Source organism: Mirounga leonina, unplaced genomic scaffold (genome assembly GCF_011800145.1).
Source record: "Mirounga leonina isolate KUSES-001 unplaced genomic scaffold, KU_Mleo_1.0 Mir_176, whole genome shotgun sequence".
In the NCBI taxonomy this organism is placed as follows: domain Eukaryota; kingdom Metazoa; phylum Chordata; class Mammalia; order Carnivora; family Phocidae; genus Mirounga; species Mirounga leonina.
In genome coordinates this window covers 39006679-39034451 of record NW_023270454.1, presented here as the reverse complement: position 1 = coordinate 39034451, position 27773 = coordinate 39006679, and the positions used below count along the sequence as shown (strand labels likewise).

The window sequence follows — 27773 nt, the reverse complement described above, 5'->3', positions numbered from 1 at the left end:
TTAACATTATCACCCATTTAAAAAAATCAAATTTCGTAACAACCACTTAAAAAAAACCAAGTGGAAAAATGAGTAAACATAATCTAATGTATTTCCTTCATAAATACATTTAGACAAAAAAAAAAAATGCATAAACGGATAGCCTGACAGTGCATAACACAATAATAAAATATTTTGAGGTGAATAATTAAATCCCAATAAGCATGACTTACAAATAAATTTTGATTTTATTTTTTAATTCTTTATGGAAAAATACACCACAGTAACTGTGTAAAAAAAGAAATAGGCATAAACGTATCACTAAAGCCATCAAAATGCACTATGTAGAGATTATTTGAAAACAAAACATGTTTTTTAAAGCATGTTATAGCATTTTCAGTTGAACCTTATCCCATAATCACACCTACTGTAGGTGTTAGACAATAGAGGTAGATACGTTGGGGAGAAAAAAATCAGTATTCTAATGCTAGGGAGAAAGATTTTTATAGCTCAGACAGACAACCCCATTGCCTCTGAAATTCCAAGAAACTTGTAGGAACAAAACATGAAAACCTTTCTGTGCTCCATTTGTGAGCATCGAAATTACTGGAGTTTTAGATATAAGTGAAATTCTTGACAAACAGCCTGTTCACCATAGATTTTTGCAGAGTCTGGTGCTAGCCTTAAAACTTACACTGAGGATAACTCTTGTGAAATTTATGAGGTTCAGTAATATTGAAATGGTCAGAAGGAACACGAGATGAGACCGGGTCATGACGATAATATGAATTTACGCTACTGATAAACCTGGTAAGTTTCTAAGGAAGGCTCTTTTCCGTTGCTGACCACAGAGTCAGCGTCAGTGTGACCCAGGATGCTGATACTGCCTGTGAAATCAAGAGAGGACATGCAGAGAGGACGTGACAGAATGCTGGGCAGGAAACAGAGGAACAGTGTCCTTTAATTCTCTATATCGCTTTCTTCTCTATTTGGGTCCAGTGAAAGTTCGTCCAGCCACAGTGGAAGCAAAGATTGAATTCTCCTTTGAAAGCTGATGCCCAACTGGGGACTTGTTTTATTTGATCTTTTGGTTAATGAATGGTTTTGCATTTTCTGTGCCCATTTTTCTTTCCATCTGGCTAGACAGAATGTGTATATGTAACATTTGTTTGTGTCCATGACCTTTATATTTTTATTTATTCATAAGAACAATATGATTTAATTTTAAGAAATTGTTGCAAACACTTGTCAAATCTGCCAAGGAAATTTTCATTAATAACTTGTCTCAAATGCCTTTCAGTGTGCTTAATTCAAGGATGAAACAGGCTGCTTCTGGCTAAAAGGGGCAATTCGTGCTCAGACATCTGTGTAGCAAGAAAAAATTTTGGTCTCAGTTGTGGAATGTGAATATAATCCATCATTAACTGTTGCTGTTCTCAAACTGACTGTAACATTTTTACATCTCACATTTGGCTGTTAGGAGTTGGCAAGTGTGCTGGAAAACAGTTAAGAAAGAAATTATGGCAGAAAAAGGGAAAATAAATGGAAATTTTAAAAATCCCGAATGCAAGTCCTGTAGTTTGCCTCAAAACTTCACTTGCTTCTAACTCAAACATCAGGCTCTTTCTTTGAAGCACCTTATAATAAATTTAAGACCCAAAACACCACAATCTCATAATGGGACTGAGGAATTTCTGTGTGGAAACTATCTGAAGGAATGTCTAAAAAATGATGTCAAGAAATGCAGATAACTTATGCCTTTCTGCATCTATGCAATCCATGACCCCTGCTGAGTTGATAAGGAAGAGACATGTCACAGTTGTAGAAACAAAGAATCACACAGTAAATCAAAGTATTCATGAATAAGACTTTGGAAATTTTCACTGTCATCAGAAGGGATTTTCCTGATGGTGTGACCTCATTTCAAACAGCACAGTAACTAGTGAAGGTGGTACGAGGAAAGCATGTTTGCTTTTTGTCACGATCATGGTTTCCTGTGCTTGGAAAAAAAAAAATTAAACCACTCCAAGATATGGTACCACCCCTGGCAGTAACCAACAAAGTAGGTTTTGGACGTAACACTCCTGTCAAATACATTTTAAGGCACTTAAACTGTTATATCATATTTTTGTGTAAAAAAATAAAATATGCATCGAAGCAACATTCCCAAGTACAAGCCCTCAGAACTGTTTGTATGTACAATCCTGTACATATATACATCGCTGCATGAAGAGTGCCTCCTTTCTTACACTGTTGGCCTCGTCAACTTCACTCCCTGTAAGAAAGGACAACATGATGTTCAGAGCTGGACAGTATCTATGAACAAAATGAAAGCATCCATTAACACCAGATAATTTATGCTACTAGAAGGAAGACGAAGCCCACCCACCCCGATAGCATTACCTAACCAACAATCCAAACCTCTGGACACAAACAGGTCCACCTGCCCACCTCACTGGCTAGTGGACTTTGTCATTTCTCCGGCCCCCTCTGGCTACTCATACCATCCCGCTGTACACTGGAGGGTGGCCATGGGTCTCAATCAGTCCTATTTGTAAAGCAGAAGAGATACTCATGGATACCCTTATGATTGACAGTGTGTATTTATTTTTGTGGTCAAATGGGATGGGCAAATATTCCACACTTTCTGGATTATTCTAAGGCAGCCAACACCTCCCGGGTTTGGAGTGGTTTCTGTGCAAAAGGAGAATGAACAGCATTGTCCAATTTAGCCTCCCTTTTGGAAATGCTTCTGTCACTCTGCTTTTAAACATCCAGAAGACAAACTTCATTCTGTTTAATTTGTTGTTCACTACAACTGCATATTTTTGACAGAATATTAGGATTTTTAAATACTTTTCTTCATTCTTTGTCAAAATTTATGTGTATCAATGCTGACCAACAGTGCGTATACACATCGACAGATATAAATGGAAGTTTTCAAAAGGGCTAAATAGTAATAGAAATAAAAAGGTACTAAACCGCTCCTCTACCAACTGTTGAGTGGGCGGACTGGAGCTCTGAGTGGTACCCAGTAAGGAATGGTAATCGCTACCGTTCTGGTAAGTGGAAGGTGCTGGGTGGGCTAACCTGTTCAGGTAGGATCCCGGGGACCTAGGGCACTCCTTCTAAAAACAATGTTGTATTTCTGTCTCGAGTGTCCTTGTGGTATCAGGGAAAGGTTTTGGGGACCAAACAGACCAGGGTTCTGGTCCTCACTCTAGAACTGACTAACCCGCCCCACGTAACCTCGGGCAAGTTGCTCGACTCCCCGAGCCTCCTTCCTAAGCTGTCCAGAGGCAACAGCAGAGCTAGCTACAGTGTTGTAGACAGTAATGAACGACAATGACAATAGTGACAATTACAGCAGCTAGCTTTCATCAAACCCCTGCCAGAGAAGCCTCTGTAACTCTGAGGAGCAGATGTTCTCGTGAGTCTGAGGCACAGAGAAGTGAAATAAGCTGGCCAGGGTCACCCAGAGAGGAGTGGCTGAGCTCGCAGGCTGGCTCAAGGCCCACGCTCCGAACCAGGGGAAGATGGGCATGTGCTTAGCACACAGAGATCAACAGGTGGTAGCATGGCGATTCCATTTCCAGGACACTAAGGACACCACACCGGGCATGCCCCCGCCACTGGCTGTCTCTTTCTCCCACTCTTCTCCGGGTAACAGCTGCCACCTTGTGCCCAGGCTCGGGGCAGTCCTGTAACGTCTGAGCCACTGGGGAGGAGCCAGCCCACAGCCCGCCGGGCGCTCCGATGGTACACACAGCATCGAAACTCTGTATGAATCACCCGGATTTTATTTTGGCTGATAATTTAGGAAAGCAAATCTATAGATATCGAATAAGTTACAAGATTCTGAGCTAAGCGTGGTGAAATTGACATTGTGTGGGCTCCTATGTTAATTAAACTTTTTAAATGCTCCAACACATAGTTTCGCTGTGCAAACAAGTTACTAGGTGTCTGGAAAATTAAAAAATAAAGTAGACATTTTAGATAAAGCCAGGTGCTACCAGATTTAGAAAGGCATGTGAAATCAGGACACGCAGGGAAGACGGGGTGGGGGAAAGAAGGTGTATACCTGAGAGGAGGGGTAGGATATTTTGAGTATATTCACCTTTGCCCCATTGCAATATGTCCTCCAACGTGAGTGGATTTTTTTTTTTTTAAAGCTTTTTAAAACTGCATTTTAGGTATACTTTCATAACAATATAAAACATGTAACCCTCAGTCCTCCTTTTCAAATTGATATGGATCAATGTGTCATTATTATTGTGATTGGTTAAGAAAATATGTACTTGAGGATGAGCATATGCTAGCAAAAGTTAAAGTATATGAACAGCTAAGATTCAAAAATAGTATTTGAGTCTGATTTGGGTTCAAATGAGATCTTTCCAGAGTCTCACCTTCTGCCTTGACACCATCCAAGACTTTATTGTTGGCACCAACACACTTCCCAGAAGGATCTGAACTGGGTGGTATATGAGCAGGGGCACAGATATTAGAGAGAGGTGCTCGTGGCCTGCAAACACGATCTTGAGCATTGGAATTCCTGATGAACAAAGAAGACAGAAAATCTAGAGGCAAATTCAGTCTGTCATCAAACTAAAGACACTCCATTAAAACTGGAACTCTGGACTAGGTCATTACCATCTTTCCCCCTGAATGTGTTCATAGGGAATGTCTCAAAAGACTCATTAAATCTTTCCATCTTCCTTTCACTACCTAAAACTCTAAGCTCTACCCAGAACAGATGAAACTGACAAGGTGGTCAACGTTCAAAGGCACCAATAATTCCCACTGCAAATTAGCAGGCTGTCTACCAAGGAGAGGAGAGAAGAGTTGCTTCTCAGAAGGCTGAAGAGTATGAGTAAAGCAGAGATTCAAAAATGGATCTTTTCTTGCTTTGTCGTGAAACAGTCCGCTGGATGCCTGCCCGGCATCATTTCACGTCCCAAAGTTCACTTTTGAGAACTGAAAGGATATGGTAAGATAATATATAATATATACCATTATAAGTGGGAGGGCACTTCCACTAAATGAACATTAATAGAGGCTTTGTGCCTTCTCTTTTGGCCAACGATCTCAAAGAGCTTTATGAGATATTATATGGCAGGTGAATTCTAAGATTAGGGCTGAATGTTTAAACCCCACAGTGAAGGTCTTAATGGAACTCAGGTAAATGAATACTACTTCCTGAGTCTACCATTCTATTATACCAAGGGCAAGGTCTGCAGATTTTGCAAACAGCTGCCTACAGTGTGTACCTATTAAGCTTTTATAAGAGAAATCAGACACCAGCAATTTGACTATTATTACCAATTGTTTTAATACGGCCCAGTTGTCAGAATTACTGTGTATGTATGTCAGCTTTTTCAATGGAATAGCTTTAATAGCTTTGCTTCCTTCCTGTTTCTTTGAGAACAGCCTCTGAGAAGGACCCAAGCTCCTAAACATGCACACTGATGGCACATAAATAACTTTTTATTATAACCCACTGAGGAAAGCTCTGCTTTTTCAATTATTTTTTCCTTCTAATACATTTCAAACCTTTATGCAAAAATGTATTTCATAGCCGCTTTCTTTTTCATAGCCTCACAAATCATTGCCATAAACCGAAAACACTTAACTCGTCCCCAACAATCTCTCTCTCAAAGCTTGGAAAGTACATGTTTAGATTTTTGCACTTTCTGTCTTCTCACCAATATAAAAAACAAAAGAGCTTTCTTTTTAAAAATAATAGACTTAATCAATTGATAGTCGCAAAGCAGCATCTGATATTATGAACCTGGGAAGTTATCATGATGAGAAAAGAAGAGCTAAGGTCCTCCTCCTGTTTCCAGGAGAGGTTATTTGGCGCTAAGGGATGATGCTCAGGAGCGCAGGGATGGGGGGTGGAGTAAAAGCGGGGCTGAAGGAAGTACATGGTAGGAATATGGAGATACTTGTCCCTGAAAGTGATGACAGCGGGGGTTTCTGACCCAGCATTCAAGGACCATGGCTGCTGGGCTAAATCACTCAAACTACCCTTTCTTGGCGAAGACTCGGGCTCTGTCATTCCTCAGCAAGCTGAAGTGGGCTCAGTAACCAGAAACTGGCTGCAAGAGAGACAAGGTGTCTCAAGGTAAGCCACAGCAGAGATTCATCTTAGTGTGGGGAATTAGGTACATGAAGCTAGCAATAATGATGCCCATCGTCGTTAGTATGCCATGAGGGCTTACTAGATGTCACGTGCTGCCCAAGTGCTCTCCCATGAATGAATGAAGCCTCACGATAACCCTGGGAGGCTGGTGAAAACTAGTGTTCGCACCACGTTACTGATGAGGAAACGGACCTCAGGGTCAGGAAACTGTCCCAGGTGGTGGGGTCTGAACTGCAACCCACACAACCTGCATTTCTAGCCCTCTGTGCCAGGGAAGGTTCAAGGTCTCAGAGGTCTTCAGTTCAATGTGCCACGGGGATTGTAGCTTCATTAAGCAGAAATGCAGCTTTGTGGTATGCAAAAAACTTTCTTGTCCAGAGGTTCTTTTGGAACTCCTTCCTCTTGGATGCTTCCCAGAAGCACTTCCAGAAGCAGAAGTCCGCATCGAACTCCCCGGCCATCCATACCAGGATGTTCCTGTGACTTCATATGCTTAAGGAGCTAAGTGATTGCTAGGACACCCCCAGAAGTGTCTAGGGCACACAGACAGAAAGATGAAGCCAAGTCTCTACTCTCAAGAAGCTTTCAGTGTACAAGTGACCTTCTACCTTCTTTGGACCCTCATCCCAATTTGTGTGATGTTCTCTTCTGGCCCTGTGCTGGTTCTTCGGCTCTTGGGGCTCATCTTCAAACACACTCTTCTGTATGTATGCTGCTCGGGGAAGGGGCTGGGGCTGGGGCTCTGCGAACACCACCCCTCCTTGTCTGCCCACTCCCTGGATGCTTCTGCCAGCAGGGGCACTAGAGGAAGGCTGGAGGAGGAGGTACTTGGGGCTCCTACGAGTAACAGCACCTTCAGGGGGCAGAGGCAGCAATAGTTGGCTCCAGCTAATAGCTCGCTGTGCCCCTCCTAAGAGGCCTGAGCCCCCATTTCCTCCTCCGAGCTCCTAGGCTCTGAGAACCCCAATTTCCCTTTGTTCCCCTAGCTCTTGCTACTTCCTGCGGTCTTTACTCCTTTTTGCCCTCACCGTCCCCCTTTCCCCCTTTCAGTTTTCTGACACTGTTTAATCTTCCCTACGTTGAAAGAGCGCTTTCAGTTTTCCTGACTGACCCTGGCGGTTACAGGCGCTTTCCTTCCTTTGCCTTGTGTTACAGTTACTCACCTCGCTTGACAAAGAGAAGGGATCCGTGATGACTAGCAGCTGCTACAGACGTTCGACGAATTAAATAGGGATTTCTCCTTCTTGCTTTACGTGCCTGCAATACCTCCTCGTTAATCGTTAATCAAATTTCCTATCACTAGCACTCGAAGCGACTAATGTTAAAAATATGATTGAACATAATATAACAGAGAGAAAAAAAAGCCTAGCTTCCAGGGATTCGGACCCAAGTCCCTGTCATGTACCCTTGATTGTTCCTCTCCTGGGGAGGATGCACAGCTCAATCACTTGGTGAGGGAAGGGGGACCCCAGTGATTCAAGTCATATGTTATTTGTTTCGGGAATCTTTATCTTCCCTCAGTCTTAAAATCCACCTTACTTTTCAATTATTTGATTTCTACTTTCCTTTCCAATTATTAGGGTTTCTTTTCAATCTCCTATTTATCTGTATCTTTCTATCTTTCCTTTTCCCTGCTTTCCTTTCAGTCCTCCCCCCCGCTGCCCCCCAGGAGAGAGCTTCCAGTCTGCATGTTCATGTCCTCGAAGGTCAGTGTAGAAAGAAGTTGGGAGAAGCTGAGTGAGAGTTAACTTTTCCACGTTCGAACGTTCCATGCTCTGGTGGCCATCACTTGCAGGCAGTGAGTTCAATACGTCAGTTCTAGGGCATCTTTGCCACGTTGCTATCACTATCAGGATGATGATGCAAAATTCAATAGAGCGAGGTTAGGAACCTGTAGGAGCCCCTGCACTCACCACACAGTGATTTCTGCCACTTGGTCATGAACTGGGCAAAATGTGATCTTCAAGTCAAGTCAGAACACCAGCGGTAGCTCTTATTCCAGAAGCCTACGTGATGTGCCCCCTCTCATCCTCTTCACTCGCTTGTTGAACAACTCACTCGATCATTCATTCCTTCAGTCACATGAACTGCTCTGTGAAGGGGCGAGGCATGCCACGAGCGGAATGTGACCTAACCCTGCACGAAGTGACTTCCTGGGCGTCCCTGTGACCACTCACACCTCCTCCCCATAAGCTTCCTTCAGACCGGTCAGCTCTCAACGGCATTCCCACGCTGTCTCCACACCAGTCTCTGACTTTAGGTGTGTCCTCTCTAAGCTCTTTTCCGCTCTGTGGCCAGAGCGAGCACAAAATCTGATCCTATCAAACTCCTCAGGAGTCTGTGACCCAGGGGACACCCCTAAGTGCGGTGCACGAGGACCCTCCTGACCTGGCCCCCATCCCTTTTTGTCTCTATATGTCACGCTCCTCCCCTCTCCTGCCTCCATGCTCCAGCCTGGAGGAATGCCTGTGCTGCTCCCCATCACCCCCCCCCCGCCCCCAACTAGGCCCTTACACAAGAGCTCCTTTGGCCTACAATACCCATCCCCCACGTCTTGCTTCACCCACTCTTCAAGCCCTCAGCTCTTACGTCGCCTCCTCTGGGATGCCATCCTCAAAGTCCCAGGCTGGCCATCAGGTCCTTTCTACTCTATGCTTACCCAACCTGCAACATGCTCCAGCCTAGTGTTCACTGCACTTACTACCACCGGCGGTCTCTTAATCTTTGAGCATAGAGTAGGTGCTCAAAAGGAGTGTGTCGAATGAATGGATCTGTATTCTTCCAGATTGCATCATAAATTTACTGTGCAGACTATCACTCCTTTTTCACTATATTCTTTAAGTAGGAGAAAAAAATGGCAATAATTTAAAAAAAACCAAACAAACTTACTAGAAAGAGTTTTCTTTTTAAAGTAAAATTTAAATATAGGACTCTTTTCATCTTGCTATCACTGCAGTAATATAAATGAAGCAAATTAATTTTAATGCTCCCAGGTACTGATTCTGTGTCACCATGGTTGACAGGATCCAACTAGACTTTATGAGATGGCATTTGACTTTATGGAAGTGAACACGATGCACGCATTTACAATTTTACAGGGGCTTTAAGCTGTCATGCTGAAAAATGTTTATAAAACATTAATCAAAAAATGCCTCTTTAATACAATGCATTGTCTGAAAGATGTTAGAAGGCGCATATTGTAAATGGATTCTTTTTCTGACTAAAGTAATTTCCACCAAAAGCATTTCCCCATTGCTCTACAAGTACACTGTGTGGGTAGATAAAGAGCACTTTCCCAGCACATTACTACCTGCTCCAGACACTTGGGAAATCAGTAATGTACAGCATGCCATGGCTCCATGTCACACATGACACACTGATCTACAATTACCCAACAGAGTTTGACACCACAACATAGTCCATAAGCAGAGCTTTCAACTGACATCTGCCAAGTAGGAACTTCAAGTGAGAGCTTTCTTCTTCTAACAAGCAAGTAAGGAGTTTCTTTTATCCTATACCCAGGATAGAAAGGATAAAACAATACGTACAAGAACAAGTTTTTTTTTCCTGCCTATTTTAAGTATGTTTATTTTATGTTCTCTGAATTAGAAAATTCCCTTTGTATTAATGTTCAAGTTGCAAGAGTTTTTCTTTTTTTTTTTTTAAAGATTTTATTTATTTATTTGAGAGAGAGAGAATGAGAGACAGAGAGCATGAGAGCGGGGAGGGTCAGAGGGAGAAGCAGACTCCCTGCCGAGCAGGGAGCCCGATGCGGGACTCGATCCTGGGACTCCAGGATCATGACCTGAGCCGAAGGCAGTCGCTTAACCAACTGAGCCACCCAGGCGCCCCAAGAGTTTATACTTTCTATTGGACGGACAGTTTTTCATGTTTCCTTGAGCAACATTTTTCTTTCTAGATTAAATATGGACTTTTATTGAACCCACACTGAAGGCTGAGCCTGCTCTATTGTTCATAATATAAAACCCAGCTACTTCACATCACTGTTCAGCTTACTTAATTGTGGGTGCACCATGTTCTCACCATCCACCCGTCCGTTCATTAAAAAATACCTCTGGGGCCTCTGCCCGATGTGAGGCACTGTCCTCGTTGCTGGGGGTGTCAGGTCAGTAGCACTGCCAAGGTCCCCGCCCTCCGGGGGCTCGCCTTCTGGTAGCTCTTGCCCTGATACCTCAGCTTTCCTCTGTCAGAGGGATGCATGTCAGCATGGCTTGTGTAACCCCTTCTGTCACTGGCTTACCCAGTTTCTACAACTGAGAGTTTGGGGATTATCTTTGTCTTCTTACCCCTTGACCAAGCCGCTGAATTCTGTAGATTCTTTCCTCCATCTGCCACTCTCCTTCCCCCTCAGTTTTCACTGCCACCTGCCTAATTCAGTGCCTCAGAAAATCGAGCCAAGATCACTCTTACAGCCCCCTGACATCACCCCGTCTGAAGACTCTTCCCTTCATCAATCCTCCAAACTCTGGCCAGATTCATCTTCCCCCAACCCACATTAATTAAAGCCAATAGCCTGCTCAAGAATTACAATGACTTTCCAGGGCCGATTCATCACATTCTCTCCCTATTCAACTTCAGTAAAGAACAGTTACTACAGCCACCATTTTGGAAGTGCTTACTGAATGCTAAGTGCTTGGCCTGCATTATTTCATTTAATCCTCACAACGGCCCTGTGAAGTAGGGGCGATTTTCCCATTTAAGCCTGAGGAAACCGGGGTTTAGGGCAGTTAAGTGACTTGCCTGACATCGTACATCACGCATTCCAGTAGAGGCAGAATTGGACCTCGGTCTCTTTACCTTTAATCACTGAGCCGTGCCAACTCCATTAAACCAAACTCTCCCTTGCCAATTGCTGTCACTGGCTCGGGTCTAGCACTTTCTTATCTTTGTAAGAGCTGAGCCTCTGCTGGATCTTGCCCCTTCTCCCTAGTGCCTAAATCCTGTGGCTTCATTCAGGCTCAGCTTTCTATTTCCTCCACCCTGAGGGTGACCTCTCTACGGATTTCTTCCTCTTTTGAGGAAAGAAGTCGCTCTTCCTCCTGGCATCAGCTAATGTAGCATTTGCTGATGCTGCCATTATTTTCTTCGGGGTAGGTTTTGTTTTCCCCTGAACATAGGCAAAGTATTACATTTTTCCTTTAATCTCCTGCAGTATTTAAGCACAGGACTGCTACTTAATAAATGACTGATTATTTAAGAATAGGTACTAAAGTAAGATTTCCTATTTAAAAGGACAGGATATAGAACAAATATTAGTTGCTTTGCTAGACTGCAGAGAGAATGCCTCCACACACCCCTTGGGGAGAGGACTGTACTTCCTAGCATAAAATTTGCTGTGGTGGGAAGGAAAGAAACTGGGCTGACCGAGGAACACGAAATTTGAAAGGAGTATTGAAGTGTGGAGTGGGAGAGGAAATACATTGAAAAACGCTGTCTGCGTCCTTTGAAGTCTCATATTACACTTAGGTGCTCACTTAGCTAAGATCGCGCATATTCCAATCACCTGCATCATTTCCTGTCTTTCAGGGGTTCATTCGCTGGAATTCACATGACCTGTTGTCCATTTAAAGGCTTTCTTAGACTTTTCACTGAGTTTTGGAAAGAGCTGCTGGAAAATCTGGAATCCAGTTGCTTCTCTCCTCAGTTGTCATGGTGATTTCCCGCTTTTGTTTAGTCTGTTCTTAGTTAGAAACATCCATAAGTTTACTATCTAAATGTCCCACACATTGTTATTTGGAGTCTATCTCTTCCTCAGTCAATCTCTCAGAAAAGACCATGCTTGCCTTTAAAAGTCATTGGGATAGATGGTCTCCCCAATCATAACATAATCCAGGAAGGCAGTCGCTGTTTGAGGAACAGAGACACTCTTCTCTAGCATCGCTAAGTGCCAACCTTTCTCTCTCTCTCTCTCTCTCTCACACACACACACACACACACACACACACACAGAGTCCTTCTCTTTAGAGACAAACAGTCGCAGAAAGTCAAACTCACTGGTGCTAATTTATGTCAATTACTAAACAAAGGAGCAATTACATGCCATTTCTAGAACACAAAATGATGCCATGATAAAGTACAACAACAGTTCTGGAATTTGGTTAGAAAAGGCTTTCAGTCAGGATAACCCTAAAGCAGGCTAATTTTCAGTAATATAGCTGTCACTTTCATGAAGCGATTTATTATCTATTATATCCAGTAGCCTACATGAGGCAGGTCAGTGTAGCAGTTAAGAAGCCTGACATGGGGGTGGGTGGGGAAGGGGTGGGGGGTGGGTGGGCTAGGGGAAGAAGCCTGACACGGGAGTCAAAGAGCCCTGGGTTAGAATCCCATGTCTACCACTTACCACCTGTGTGACCTCGGTTGGGCAACTTATTCAACCTCAGTTTTCACATCTGTAAAATGTACTTCGCAGGTTTTTTTTTTTTTTTTTTTTAAATGCTAAGTGAAATAATGCTCAAAGTCTTGTAAGTAGTAAGTCTTCGTCCATTATGTGTCAGACACTCTTCTAGGTCCAGTGAATTAATGGGTAACCGCCCCCCTCCCACTGCCTTCAAGGAGTGTATGCTCTTACTCATTTAACAGGGAGAGAAGATAGAGAGTACCACGCCAGATCTAGGCAAAGAGCAAATTCCACCCAATAACAACATCATGATACATGGCAGTGAGGAATGCAGCACTGCTGTCTAGGAACACAGTGGTTAGGCAAATGGATTCAGTGAACGTTTGGGGTATTCTGATTTTTGTCTCTCTTTTAGTGGGGGTAAAAAGAAAGGCCCCCTACTTCTAGATCAATAGGTATGGCTTGGCTTGCTGCCCATCCGAGGCCTGCTGGATCGTTAAGAGCTCCCCTAAGATATGGCCTTTTGGAGCAGGAGCTATTTAGTCTGCACAGCCCCCCAAATTACATTCTGCTTATAATCCTGACTATTCCAGGACTCCCCCCAAACATACGCTGGTATGTTCCAAAGGCTGGCAAGTTACCTCCTGCCGATTCCCTCAGGAAGGGGGAAAGGATGTCACAGATTGTGTGATCTGTTCTCATTCACTCCCATCTCAATGACTGGTCTTCTGCTCAAATTCTCCAAGGTATTTTAGTATGTGGATTATGCTGCTTTACCGTTGCCAATGATTTACATTTTACTTGCTTCCCTGTTCTTCTTGTGTCATTCCATTTTTTTTTTTTTTTAAAGCACTATGAAGGTTTGGAATTCTATTTTTTTTTTTTAAGATTTTATTTATTTATTTGAGAGAGAGAATGAGAGACAGAGAGCACGAGAGGGAGGAGGGTCAGAGGGAGAAGCAGACTCCCTGCCGAGCAGGGAGCCCGATGCGGGACTTGATCCTGGGACTCCAGGATCATGACCTGAGCCGAAGGCAGTCGCTTAACCAACTGAGCCACCCAGGCGCCCCTGTGTCATTCCATCTTTAACCGGAATCTCCTGCCATACTATCTTTGCTATGACTGTACCGCAGCATTAGAAACTCGACTGCTGCTGTATGAGACACAGAAGGAAACATTTTTGTCCTTTTTGTACCAAGAGTCACCCAAAATGAGGTACAACTAAGTAACATATGCAAATATGAGCTCTCTAGCAGTTTCCCCAGTGTCCCAGTGTGGGGTTCATGGAACCCACATAGATGCTGAGCGGTTCCAAATTGCTGAATACAAAGGCAACAATAGCAGCTCCGGGATCTCTGACAAACCCCCCGCCTTTGGCTAGACCTCTGGCAGAAAAACATGATCATCTCTCCCCAGTTTAATAGGTATGTACAAATGGAATTTTAATTTCTAACCTCTGAAGCCTGAAAAATGTCATGCGGTTATCTCTGGAGATTGCATAGGAGAGGGAACGGGACACTTTAAAATCCATAGAGGAGATGTCAGCAAAAATGCTTCACAAACTGGCCTGTTTTCCTCTCAGGAGCTCATGCTGATCGCTAACTACCCTCCCCTCCACAGTTAGGAAGGTTTTAAATGTCAGAGTTCTTTTCTGATGATCAACTTGGAGAGATTTATCCTTCATCCTTCAAAACCAGAACCCAAAAATATTTCTTTTATCCAAAAGGGAGAATTAGGCCTGGGCGAGCAGGGCAATTAACAAGTGTAAGGTTACAAACCACACATCTAAGGCCATAATTAAGAGAAAGGAACCATCTTTCCAGGAGTCCAAAGCTTTAGGAAAGAGAGAACAGTGTTCATGTTTTAGTCTTTCAACAATCCCATCTTGTATGGGACTTCAGAAGCCACATCTGGAGTTCACGGATATTCCTGATCTTCACTTGTAGGTTGGTGAGGCAGAATACAGACTGTAGAAGATAGTTACGCAGGGCTTGCTCTGGCTCAGACAGCATTTGGAGAGTGTGCAAACATCAGTTCGTTCCCTCCTCACGTCTATAGTGTGCGTAAAACTTCCATTCTTATCTCCATTTCTCAGAGGAGGAACCTGAGGTAGCAGTCAGGACCAATTTCCCCAAGGCCAGGCACAGCTAGTGACCGGAGGGAGCTGGGATGTGCATACAGACTGGCTCCAGCATCCATGTTCTTCAACCAGAATTCTGTGCCTGCAATGCCTGAATGCTAATTTGTCACAGTGCTGAGGGACCCCAGAGAAAAGAGATGCTTGATAATATTAACACCGAAAACAGAGGGGGAAACCTAAGAAAAATAACATTTACACAAGAAAAGTCTGAAAGGAAAAGAGAGGGACTCCTTTCAACAAAGGTGCTTATGTGGCCGGCCTTTTACTTGCTTCAAATAAAAGGTGGTTTTATGACCATTTTTGGCCCATTAGGAAAATATTAAAGATGGTGTTTTAGTCTTCAGTTACCTGGGCTGTAAGCCCTTCACTTTGCTGAAAGTTTTATGTAAATAAAGATGCAAGGCAAGACCAAAATGAGCAGCTGGTGTTATTTCTGTTTTGAAACAGGTACGTTCTGATTGGAAAAGACGTTTAATGAATGGCCTGAGCTGGCTCACCAGATGCTGACAATGAAACATTTAACTCTACCAATTGAAGGTTTCTGCCTCGGAAGATTAGGTACACCTTCACCTGTCTGACAGCGTTGTAGGAGTAATTAGCAAGCAGGGAATTCCAGAATGAATTAAAGAACTGAGCCACGGAGGCTTCATTCAAATGCTGGCTGTGTCTTCCAGGAGGGGTCACCATATTTATGGAGACAAGGTGGGCAGGAAGTAGATTGAGATTACTTCTTTTCCTTTACTGGGCTGTGAAGGAAGAGTCTTTTGTCTCCTTAAGAGAAAATCTGGCTAATATTCATGCTCACAGGATGTGAAAACATCAAAAATAGACTGAGGCTTTCATATGACAAAAATAACACAAGGTCATCAAATACGTTTAACATGGTCACCAATACAGAACTGGCCCCTGGCTCAGAACAGAACTCACTGAACTCTGGCTCTGGGAAGCCTTGTTTAATTTTACAGAATTTATTTAGATATGTTTTTATAAATGAAGAAAAACACTGAAATCTTTTTAGTCCAAGGCAAAGAGAAGCTGATGGGTAGGACATGTGCTTTCATGGGTTCTGGCACAGCTCCCACCCTCTAAACTTAGTGCTCCCTAAAATTTTGCACTGGAGATCCTCTTACTAGTGGATAGTGGGACTTCCGGAAGGGCTTCCAAGTCTTAGTTAAGTGGTAAATGTGAGTAAGCTGCGACACAAATGCACAGTATTTTTTTAATATACATTTTTTGTTTTGTCAACATGGCCATTAATCACCCTCTGGCAGTAATTTTCTTCTTGATGGTATCATGTTTATGATGAACATCAACCTCAGAAGAGATGCCTCCTGACACAAAAGAATGAGGCAGTTTTGATTTGGGGATTAGAAGTCAGGACTGTTTATCCTTAAATCCATCTGTTTTATTTTTTTAAAGATTTATTTATTTATTTGAGAGAGACAGAGAAAGAGAGAGCACGCAGGGGTAAGGGGGAGAGGGACAGAGAGAATCTCAAGCAGACTCCCCGATAAGCACGGACCCTGATGCACAGCTTGACCTCAAGACCCATGAGATCATAACCTGAGCCGAAATCACAAGTCGGACACTCAACTGACTGAGCCACCCAGGCCCCCCTAAATCCATCTGTTTTAAAAAGGTTGACTGAGGTTTCTGTGGTTTAACTTGGCTAGGTGATGTCCTACTAACCCCCTCCCGCCCTTTATTTATTCTGAATGATATAAAAATTGGGGAGTTAAGGCCTCATTTAGAAGGCTTTTAGGCAGAGGAAGAAATTAAGAAAGACCTGGGAGCCATTTCTGGAAATAATGATGTTTTTCTAATCCCCTCCGTTTTCCTTGACCTCTGAATACTTCACTAAGAGAACTGTGGTTTTGGGACGCTTGGGTGGGTTAAGTGTCTGCCTTCGGCTCAGGTCATGATCCTGGGGTCCTGGGGTCCTGGGATCGAGTTCCGCATCAGGCTCCTTGCTCAGCGGGGCGTCTCCCTCTCCCTCTGCCTGCCGCTCCCCCTGCTTGTGCTCTCTCTGTCTCTCTCTGACAAATAAATGAATAGAATCTTAAAAAAAAAAAGAAAAGAAAAGAACTGTGGTTTTTCACAAGTCAGTACAAACAAATGGCCACTTTTATCAACAAATGAGTAGGCATAACCCTATGTTGCAGTCTTTCTGGAACACAATAGTGCATAAATGCACATCGACACAGAACGCAGTCCTAATGCAGTGGTTCTCAGCCCCAGCTACACCTCACAATCACCTGGGTTTTTAGAAAGTCTCTATCCTGAGAGAATCGGAGTTAATAGCTGTGGGCAGGGGTTGGGGCATCACGGTTATTGGACGGCTCCCAGGTGATTCTAATGTGAGCTGGGCTGAGAAGCCAGGTCTGGTAAGAAGGGGGAGCAAGAGGACTCTGGAGGATTCTGGAGGGAGACAGATCGGCCCGTGTGCCGGTTCTGCTGTTTTCCCACTGTGTGAACTGGGGTGAGTTATCTGACCTCACGGAAGCACAGTTTTCTTCTCTGGATGGTGGGATCAGTAACAGCTACTGGGCAGGGCTGTCGTGAAGCTTACCTGAGATAAGAAGGCAACATATGTGCTTAACCCAGTGCCTAGCATGTAGCAGGCACCACACGAACACGAGAGCCTGCTCCTTTTAAGGTTTCAACGTGTCTTCGCATCTACTTTTCTGATTTAATGTTCACCTCAGCCTTGGGAGGCAGGAGAAAAATACAGGCCTGCAAGTTTGGATGTCAATATGTCTGGCTGATTTAGAATTTCATATCATTTTATTATAAAAATAATTTCATCTCCTCTCTAACCTCTGCAGTGCCTCAGGGCTCGGTCCTCAGAGCGTCTTTCTCCTCTATCTCCATGATCCTTAGTGATATCATCCAGTCTCTGAGCTTAAAATAGCCTCTATATGATGAAAACTCCAGACTCATGGGGCCAGCTCTCCACTGGATGTTGAGAAGACATCTCAAACTTAGCATGTTCAAAACGGAACTCTTGACCTGCCCCCACATCCTTCTCTTCCACCACCAAAATCTGTTTCTTTGCCATCTTCCCTAATCCAGTAAATGGCAACTCCATCCTTCCAGCCCCTCAGGCCAAACACCTTGGAATATCTTTAATTCCCGTTTTCCTTACAAGCACATCTAGTTTATCAGGAAGTCCTATAGCTCTGTGTTCAGAATATGTCCAGAATCCAACACCACTTCCACCACTATTACCTTTGACCTTAAACTCCTGTCTGGATTAAAGCTTCAGAAGTGGCCGTCCTGTTTATCACTGCTGTACCCCTCCACCCATCCAGCCCCAGGAGCCACAGGGGTCCTTTCAAAGTGGATGCTGGATGTTGTCACTAGTCTACTCAACCTTCCAATGGCTTCCGCTCTCATTCTGAGTAAAAGGTTAAGTCCTTATAATGGCCAACAAGGCCTTACACGATATCACTCACCCCTCTCCCATTACCTTGTACCACGTCTCCTGCAGCTCTCTCGCTCCCTCATTCCCCTCCCAGAATACCGGCCCCTTCCTCATCCTCCAACTGGCCAAGCACAGTGTCACCTCAGGTCTTTCGCCCTCACTGCCCCTTCCACTTGGAATCTCCTTGCCCTAAATACCCACAAGGCTTGCTCACTGTGTCCTTCCAGTCTTTGATCCAATGGCCCCTCTAAACCTAAAACTTTCCCACCTCCACCCTGGCACTCCTATTCTCCTTATTCTCCTTCCTGTAATAACAATTCTCTCTTTTCGTATGACACTTACCATCACCAGATGGTTATATGTTTAACTGTTCGTCTGCTTAATCCTACTGGAAAGGAACTAGATAAGGCCAAGAACACTTTTGTACTTTGTTCACTGCTGTAACCCATGGGGCCTGGAACAGGGCCTGGCATACGAAGGCACTAAATAAACAGTTGGTGAGTGAATGAATGGATCAAGGAGATTGTGTTTTAAAAGCACCTTTTCATTGGCACGAGCGCTTCCTGTTTGGCTTTGCACTCACTGTCAGTGCAGAAGGGTTTGTTTTTCTACTAATATTTAGGCAGTTTGCTCTAGCAGTACGAGAGTACTAGTACTAGGGGGGACGAGCTGTAGTACAGACAGCGCTAGGACACAGAGCAAACGTGCAGCAAAGGCAGCTCTGGCAAGTGTCATGGCTACACTATCATGACCGTGCTCCACGGCTTCAGGAGAGATGACATTCCAAATGAGCTGGCTTCCAGGGACTCAGAGATCTTTCGAGTTGTGTCCAAGTTTACATCTCCACTTGCCCCCACGGTAACTTGTCAAAAACCTACCGAGTACCCCGTGGCTTTAAAAGGTGGGCAGCTACCTTTAATTAATGGCTGGAGTTGTGTGGATGGGGGCTGTAGATGGGGACAAGGAGGCGGTGGGTGTCCCCCTCGTTTTGCAGCTGCAGGCTCGTTTATTCTTTGCTGTAAAGGGGCATGGAGCTGGCTGTCATTAAATACATGCAAGTGGGTTTATAGTGTCTGGTTCAATTAAGGGAACTTCTGGGAAGAGATGTGACCAAATAAATAATTGGAGAGATGCAACTCTGAAATGACAACTGCTATTCACAGGCCTCTGTTTGCGAGTGGAGATGGAGAGATATGAACTTCAAGTGAATGAGATCTCCTGGGTGAGGGTCTTCACTTCAAACACAGTAAACAACTGTTGTTCTGTGATGCACATTTTAGTACTGCTACGGGCAAACTTTCTAAATATTAATAATAATAATAAAGACCAAACCCCTCTGCAACCGGCAGCAAGTGCAGAGCTAGTGGGAAGCACTGGGAGATGGGCCATCGTCGGTTCTCCTGGACGTGGCGAAGCCTTCATCAGAAAGAACCAGCCCCCAAACACCACAACGGGCTCCTCTCCCTTCTTGTGGCATTTCCCTTTCAGAAGCATGGAGTGTATGTGACTTTGGGTGCGTTACTGATTATTAATGCGTAAAATTGATCTCTGTAGAGCTACCACTATGATGGGGTGGTTTTTACTTTGAAGTAAATATGAAACTCGGGAAGTGAAAGTCTGCACTAACTTAATGCCACTAAGAGTTGACATTCGAAGCACACAGGATAAGGACTTCGTATATAGTTCGAGGTGCCACCATGAGCCAAACTCGGCTGCAGTAAAGCTGGTGCCGGTAAACACCGGCTCCTCTTGCTCCTGCCCCGTCACTGAGGCTGAACGAGCGGCGGACAGCTAACACACCCTTCCTAGAAATTTCTAGAAGCCTGGGTGGTGTGATGGAAAGGATCTGGTCCTTGATGTCAGAGACCTGGGTTTAAACCCTGACCACGCCATCTACCAGCTATATGGTCAGGTGACCTAACCCTAATACCCTCAGTTTCCACATCTGCTCAAAATGAGGTTAAAATAACTGTCTCAAAGGGGAGTTGGAGGTGTTAGTGAGGCAGTGCTTGTCAAGCACCTAGGACGGCACCTGGCACAGATGCTGGCGACTAGGGTTATGATTCTGGTTAGAAATAGCATTATGACATAGTATTGTGGGGCTCAGATTTAGTCCTTTACAGGACTGAACAGAAAGGGGCTTGCTACTGAAATCATCCAGGGTGAGATCTAAAGCATTCCTAAAAGTTTTGAGAATGGTGACTGCTGAGGACTGCCACGGGGACTGAAACCTCCTTGCTAGGCTACTGCCAAAACTCCCCTGGCCTTCATCTGTCCCCTGGCCTTACAACTTCTGGGTAAGTGCTTATGGTTCTATTTGGGTTGCTGTCCCTTTCAGAGTGCTGACTTCTGGAAAGCGGTGATTTTATCTTGTGTTTCTTTTCTTTTCTTTCTTTTTTAATTTTAATTTTATTTTTTAAAAAGGTTTATTTATTTATTTCTGAGAGAGAGAGAGAGAGTGTGAGTGCATGATGGGGAGGGGAGGGAGGGGCAGAGGGAGAGAGACAAGCAGACTCCCCGCTGAGCCGGGCTTGATCCCAGGACCCTGAGATCATGACCTGAACTGAAATCAAGAGTTGGAGGCTTCACTGACTGAGCCACCCAGGCACCCCTCTTTTCTTTCTTTTTCAAAAATCTTTCCACAGTATCAATTATATTGTAAGATTTTCTGGGAAAAATCATATATATTTCCTTTCATGAAGGGACTTTATGTAAGGACAACTTTCAAATACCAGGCATGCTGAAATTATTTTAAATATGCTTAAACTTTACTCTCAGCTTAAAAAAGAAAGCTTCCCTTTTGGAGAGACTGCTAGGGATGATGGGTGGGCACTAAGTGAATGGCTTTCCTTTGATCAGGTTATGCTTTGTGAAATACTGGCATACTTCCACATCCAAATGCTGTGGTTTAACCACATTGATGCAAAGGGAACTCAAAAGACCTTTGAAGTTCAGGCACAAATATAGATATAGATTAGAAAAACAGGAGCAATTTTTTGTCCTTCCTAGACACAACCACAGTATCACATACTGAAGCCGTGGAAAGAGGAGGTGAATGATGCCGAGAAATCGGAGTTCAAGCCTACTGAGTTGTTTTAAAAATTTTATTGTTTGTCTTTTTATGCTACTTTGTAGTATGTCATGAGCATCTATGTCCTAAGTATCTCCTTTTGGCTAATAATGAGATAAAAAGTATCCACATCATGGCCAGAATAAAGTTAAAAACAAAACAAAACAAAAAAACAACACCCCAAACCAACCAAGCCAAGTTGATCCAGACTAGTTTCCATTATCATAAAAAAGCACTTACACAAAACTTGCCTGAATGCTCTGCTAGGTCAAAAGCTTCCCTAAAGACCTGGGTGGGTGAGCCAGCATCTCTGGAAACCAGGAGGTGATTCTGGATGCCTGTATTATGGTGGCTCTAAACTTTCAGGTGCATAATACTGTTTATTGGTATGTTTCAAAAATCAGACTCCAGGGTCTTATTCTTAAAAATTCTGAATCAGATGAGGTCCAGTAATCTTTTTTTTTTTTTTTTTCCTTTAAAGGAAGTAATTTGCTGTAATTTAGAGGGCACCCTTGGGGAAATGTTGATCTTAAGGTACCCCTCTGAAGGCTCAAGATTCTAAAGCTGAATACGTTTCAAAATCAGAGAATTTTTTTTTCACCACCATAAATCAGATAATTATTGAATGTTAGAACGAGAAGAGCCCCAGAGATCATTTAGTCTAAATTTTTCATAGCTAATGAGCCACAGGGCTGATACTAGAGCACAAGACTTTCTGAAGAACTCCCATTACAGCTCAGCACAGTGGCTAAAAGCCAGCCTGGTGTAAGTTCTGGCTCTGCCACCTGGGTTATGTGACTTGGGCAAGTTATCATTTAGGAACCTCACTTTCCTTATCCGAGGTGATTGTGGGAGTGATGTGAGCTGGTGTGTGTAAGGACTGTTGGCAAGTGACTACACCAGGGTGGTCATGCATAAGTTTCAGATTCTTTCAGGCAGATAATGTGTAGTGGCCAAAGAAAGAATTTTACGGTAGGTGAAGGTGAGCCACATCCCCACCAGCTGACCAGCAGGTTTGAATGAAAAAGCAAGCTGCCACACATATGGGTATTTTTAACTTAACACATATTAGTAAGTCGCACACAAAATAGTTTACACAACCTATCCTGTCAGCTCAAAGTCCCAGCTCTGACCTTCCCAGTGATCTCACTAGCCCCTTGCATGTGGTCTCTCAGAGCACACATAGCAACATTCCAGAACAGGATTTCTGTGACCCTTAGCAGTCAGCCTCAGGCGACCACAGATCCTCCTAATAGCAGCAGGGCACAAAACCATGTAGGGATGAGCCTCCAGCACAGCCCTGGCGATTTCGGATTCAAGCCACTGGATTTGCTAGATTTGCTAGATTCTTTGTAGCAAGTAGGAAGTGTCTCTATAGTTTTCAGGCAGTCTACTGATCAGTGAGAGTCCATTTATTACATGCAAAGTAAGTCAGCAATTTCATCAATAAAAACCTATTTCAGAATTCATTATGCTGATAAGCAAAATCTCTGGTTGACAGAGATACAGATAACAAAAGCATTTGTTGGAGCTGCCTCTGGATTATTTCTTCTCTGATAAAATAGTAGCTGAACACTTGGGTGAGAATTTTCCATTAGAGCAACTGCGGCCGTTCCTAGTGCTGAACTCTAACCTAATTAGTACACACATACATGATGCCACACAGTGAATGCGAAAGTATTTTCAAGTAAATTACTTCATGTAACAAGCACATAGCACAGTGTTTGCCTATTAAGTACCCAATTACGGTTAGCTGTTAGCATTATTCCTACTACTATTAAAAACATGATGAATAGAGACACAATTAAAAAATAAATAAAATGTATAGAAACTCTGTAATATAAGCTGCATTAATAAAACCTAAATGCAGGTGATCTTATATTACTGCAAATCAAGAATTGTTCAGAGTTTGAATTTAGCTCTGGTTCCTACATGGTATCAGAAATTTGGGTTAAAGTTTGATTTAAAAAAAGACAGTAGAAGCTAAAGCCTACATCTCACCTAGCAGGTATAAGGTCATACTTCTCAGACCTTGGATTATGACCCATTCATGAGCTGCAAATCAATTTAATGGGTTTTATCTACCACTTGGATAGAATATGGAATGTATCATATAAAGTAAGAATGAATATTATTTTGTAAAACTTTTACATGCAAGCAGTGCATACTGGATCACACTGTAAAATATATTTCTAACTGTTGGTTGTAGTTAAAAACATTTGACAGTCTATGGCATAGGAAACATGAAGGAGGAGGAGAAACATGTGGGTATCAGGGCACTGATCTTCCAGATGAACATCCCCTGGCATATCATTATTAATGGTTCTTGAGGGTCAGGGTAATAAAACCAAAAACCAAAGAGTGTTTATTATCTTTAATTTCAGACTTGCTGCCTAGAACCTGGGAACTTCCTAAATTCTTATTACATAAGCCTAGATACGCTAGAAATGATTTTCAGACACCAAATTCAGAATCAAAAGTTCAAAACAAAATAAACCCCAAACCTCTGAAGAACGTAAGTGTACTACTTTGAGAACTTACATTTCTTTCTTTCTTTCTTTCTATGGATCAGAAAATGGTACAAAATGACAGACACTTCCTCACTTTTCTTCAGCATAGTAGTAAACTCTCTTGTGTCTATAATTTCGGTGGCATCTTTAAGAATCTATTAAATTGCAGAGGTCCCCCAACTGCCTTTCCTTACACAACTGTAACTGCAGCAGCAAACTGCAGGACAGAAACATACTTATGGCTATGGCCCACACACAAACTTCTATTTTTTGTCTCTACTCTGGATTTCTATTTCCAGTTTAACAGTTTATTGTCAGACAGCACTACACCTCTTAGTTTGCTAGAAAAGAGTGCAGACAGTGATGCCTCATGAAAGGTAAAGGCTGGTTCATCAAGACTCACTTTAAATAGAATATAGAATATAATTTTTTTTGGCTATTATGTCTTGAAATCTTTTTATTTATTTTTAACTTTTTATTTAAATTCAATTTAGTTAACATATAGTTTATTATTAGTTTCAGGGGTAGAATTTAGTGATTCATCAGTTGCATATAACACCCAGTGCTCATTACATCAATTGCCCTTCTTAATTGCCCATCACCCAATTACCCCATTCTCGCCACCCACCTCCCCTCCAGCAACCCTCAGTTTGTTTCTTATAGTTAAGAGTCTCTTATGGTTTGCCTCCCTCTCTGTTTTACACTGTTGGTGGGAATGCAAACTGGTGCAACCACCTAGAAAATGGTATGGAGTTTCCTCAAAAAGTTAAAAACAGACCTACCCTACAACCCAGCAATTGCACTACTACGTATTTATCCAAAGGATACAAAGTGATCCGAAGGGGCACATGCACCCCAATGTTTATAGCAGCAACATCCACAATAGCCAAACTATGGAAAGAGCCCAGATGTCCATTGACAGATGAATGGATAAAGAAGATGTGGTACACATGCGCGTGCACGCAGACACACACACACACACACACACACAGGAATATTACTCAGCCATCAAAAAGAATGAAATCGTGCCATTTGCAGCGATGTGGATGGAACTAGAAGGTATTATGCTAAGTGAAATAAGTCAGTCGGAGAAAGACAAATACTATATGATCTCACTCATATGTGGAATTAAAGAAACAAAACAGATGAACATAGGGGAAGGACAGAATACAACTTTTTGTTATTAAAGAAGGTAGAAGGAATGACTGACAGTTTATGACTGGGCCACATGGAAATATGTGCTTATGGGAACAATTATAGATATTAAGTATTTTTAAACTGTTTTATAACTAGCGATGTCATCAGAAGTGATTTTCTTTTTTAAACAACTAATAAAATACTTCAAACTCACACTGAGATTGCACATTCACAATATTTTGCAGTGTGAGGCATATTCACAATATAGTGAAGACTTTTGGTCTTCAAAGTGCTTTTGTATCTTATTATCCAACGCAGTTCTAGAAGTGAGGAGGCTGGGAATCCAGTCTCTATTAGTTATATGATAAGCCTGTAAATTTCTTCCAGGCTTTCATTTCTTTGTAGGCAAAGTAAGATAATTACTGACCTGCTAATATTCAAGGTTTTCGGGTTATATGATTTAATGAGCTCATCGCTTTAAAAAGCGCTTCCCAATTGTGGGGCAGTTTTATTAAGACAATAGTCTCTATATGCCAAAGAGAGTTACAGATAAGCTTTAGGGGAAAAGAACCACAGAAATGCAAACTTTCCTATTTCAATCCCATTTCCTCTTAAGAAAATAATGCAGATGTTATTAAATGATCTTTTTCAGCCCCAGTTACAGGTAGTTCTGTCGCATTCTCAAATAGCTTCCAAGTAAAACTGAAAATAAGATCCTTTGCAAATTTTGTTTCTCTGATGAAACTCTTTGGAGTATGAAGGTATTTTTTAACCTCTTTTGGAAGAAGCAAGAGCCGTATTTCCTTTCCTGTAGTCACGTTATTTACCTAACTTTTCACGAACTCTTTTCTCTTGCACGCATGGCGGGGCAACTGTTATTGTAGAGAATGTAAGTATCAGTCACTGAGCACAGACTCACAGAAACTTAAGCCTGGGAGGAATGTCATGTGTCGTCTTGCCCAGCTTCTCATTTTACAGATGAGGAAATTGAGGCCCACAGCAGTTACGTGATCTCTTTCAGCTTTTGGTGAGAGAATTGGAACTTGCATCCAGGCTAGAATCAGGGATGTGTTCTTCCCACTCTTTGCAGAATCCCATGCCTTACCAAAAAGGAATATTCTTTTTGCTTAGCACATAGTTTCTTGTCACAGCTCAGCTGTGTGGCTGCCACCATAGCCTCACAATGAAGGATAAACAGTGTGAGGGAATACCTGCCTTGATTCGCCTTTGTACGCGGTGTCTACAAATGGTTAAGACATATGGTGGACTTTTAATAAGCGTCGATACTCTAAAATTTCAATAGCATTATTCCAATTCAGACATGCTTTTGGAAAGAAGAAACAACTGAGAATCTCACAGTTGACTGCCAATTGTCAGCTGCCATGTTATGAGAGTGTGTGCTTTCATTGTGCTATTTAAAAATGTCACATGGGGCACCTGGGTGGCTCAGTCAGTTAAGCGTCTGCCTTCAGCTCAGGTCATGACCCCAGGGTCCTGGGATTGAGCCCTGCGTCGGGCTCCCTGCTCAGCAGGAAGCCTGCTTCTCCCTCTCCCACCATCCACCTCTGCTTGTGTTCCTTCTCTCACTGTCACTCTCTTTGTCAAATATATAAATAAAAATCTTAAAAAAATAAAAAAATAAAAACATCATAAACGAACATAAACATACACTTAAGGACCTCAAACATCCTGAAACATTCTCTTTCTTGGCATTGTGAGAATGTTTTTTACATATATCGGAACTCTAGATAAGCAAAGTGATTTGAATACTCAAGAGAAAAGGATAAATAAAATAAAAGTAAAATACTAATTCCACAGAGTGTCTTGGATCGAATCTCTTTCTTGATGAGATCTATTGACTGACTGTGCACTGAGCCATTGTGAACCAGGGTGCAAGCTGTTCTTCAGTCTCTGCTATGTAAAATGTCTTGTCATTTGATGACACAGATTATTATTATACAAAAATCAGCATCAAACTAGAGAAGAATTTGGGAGAGTTCATGGCTTTTACGGCAATCCACAGCCAAGTGATGCTGTCTTGACAAAATATAAAATTACCTCCAACCCTGAGTTGAAGCTCTAGGAGAGCAGCAAACAAGCCCTGTAGTATTGTTTTAGATGAAGCACAGTGATAGCTCCGTGCTTCCTTCAGGCCTCCTCTTTCTTCCTGAACGAACTCCAGGGAATGGCATCATGTCAGGCTTTCCAGATGGATTATGTGAAGCCATAGCTCAATGTCATTTTCAATAGGAAGCCTCATAATTAAAGGTCAAATAGTCACTTCATCTGCAATCCATCAATAGAAAAAGTACTAATACGAAGAACTAATCAATCAATGGCAAATGCACTAATAAAAGCAATGAATCAAATTCAGCATCTGTGTAGATGCAAGTACACTGAAGAGATTGAGACAGGGCAAAAGCACGAACAATAAAATAAATTGAAGTGTGTGTACAAGAGAATATTCAGAAGGCTTCTCAAGCGAGAATTTTCATCTTTGGTTCATTAGTTACCTGGGTACCACTTGGCCTACAATGATTTATTCTTGAATACAAATACTGTATATAATAATGAATGGTATTTCATAAGGCTTACTTAATGTATTCTATTGGAGGTGTTACATGCATGCACATGTGTTTATTGTGTATGTATAAAATCGCTAGAAGAAATATTTTGATAGTGATCTCAAAAGGGTTAGATATTTTTTCTAAATGCCAAATAGATATATTATAATCCATTGTACTTCATCTTTGTGTGAGAGGTGAAAGATAGTAGAACTCTGAGTGATATTATCTGAAATATGTTCCCTGCTTTCTGGAATGTGAATTTTTCACACTTAGTGTGATGTTCTTTCATTTCCATGCAGACAAGAGTTCCCTTAGGATAATTATTGGCCTGTAGCTCAGGCGACTATCATGGCACATCCTCTATACCAGTGATGTCAGGTCACCAGGAGAGGGGAGCATGCTTTGCATTTTGTGAAAATGGATACAGTGAAATTATAGGGCTT

The 27773-nt window shown here is 42.6% G+C and overlaps 1 protein-coding gene across 2 annotated transcripts in view; it reads right to left on the bottom strand.

Annotated features, from left to right (window-relative positions):
* Positions 1–208: 208 nt before the first annotated feature.
* The window catches only part of SLC10A7 (solute carrier family 10 member 7), a 257713-nt gene continuing 230148 nt past the window's right edge, over positions 209–27773 (bottom strand). For both annotated transcript variants that reach the window (XM_035022950.1, XM_035022951.1), the window contains 2 exons: positions 4386–4531; positions 209–2254 (listed from right to left, as the gene is read on the bottom strand). In XM_035022950.1, the coding sequence (XP_034878841.1) occupies positions 2225–2254; positions 4386–4531 (176 nt within the window). In that variant the 3' untranslated portion in view covers positions 209–2224. The remainder of the gene's footprint in view (positions 2255–4385; positions 4532–27773) is intronic.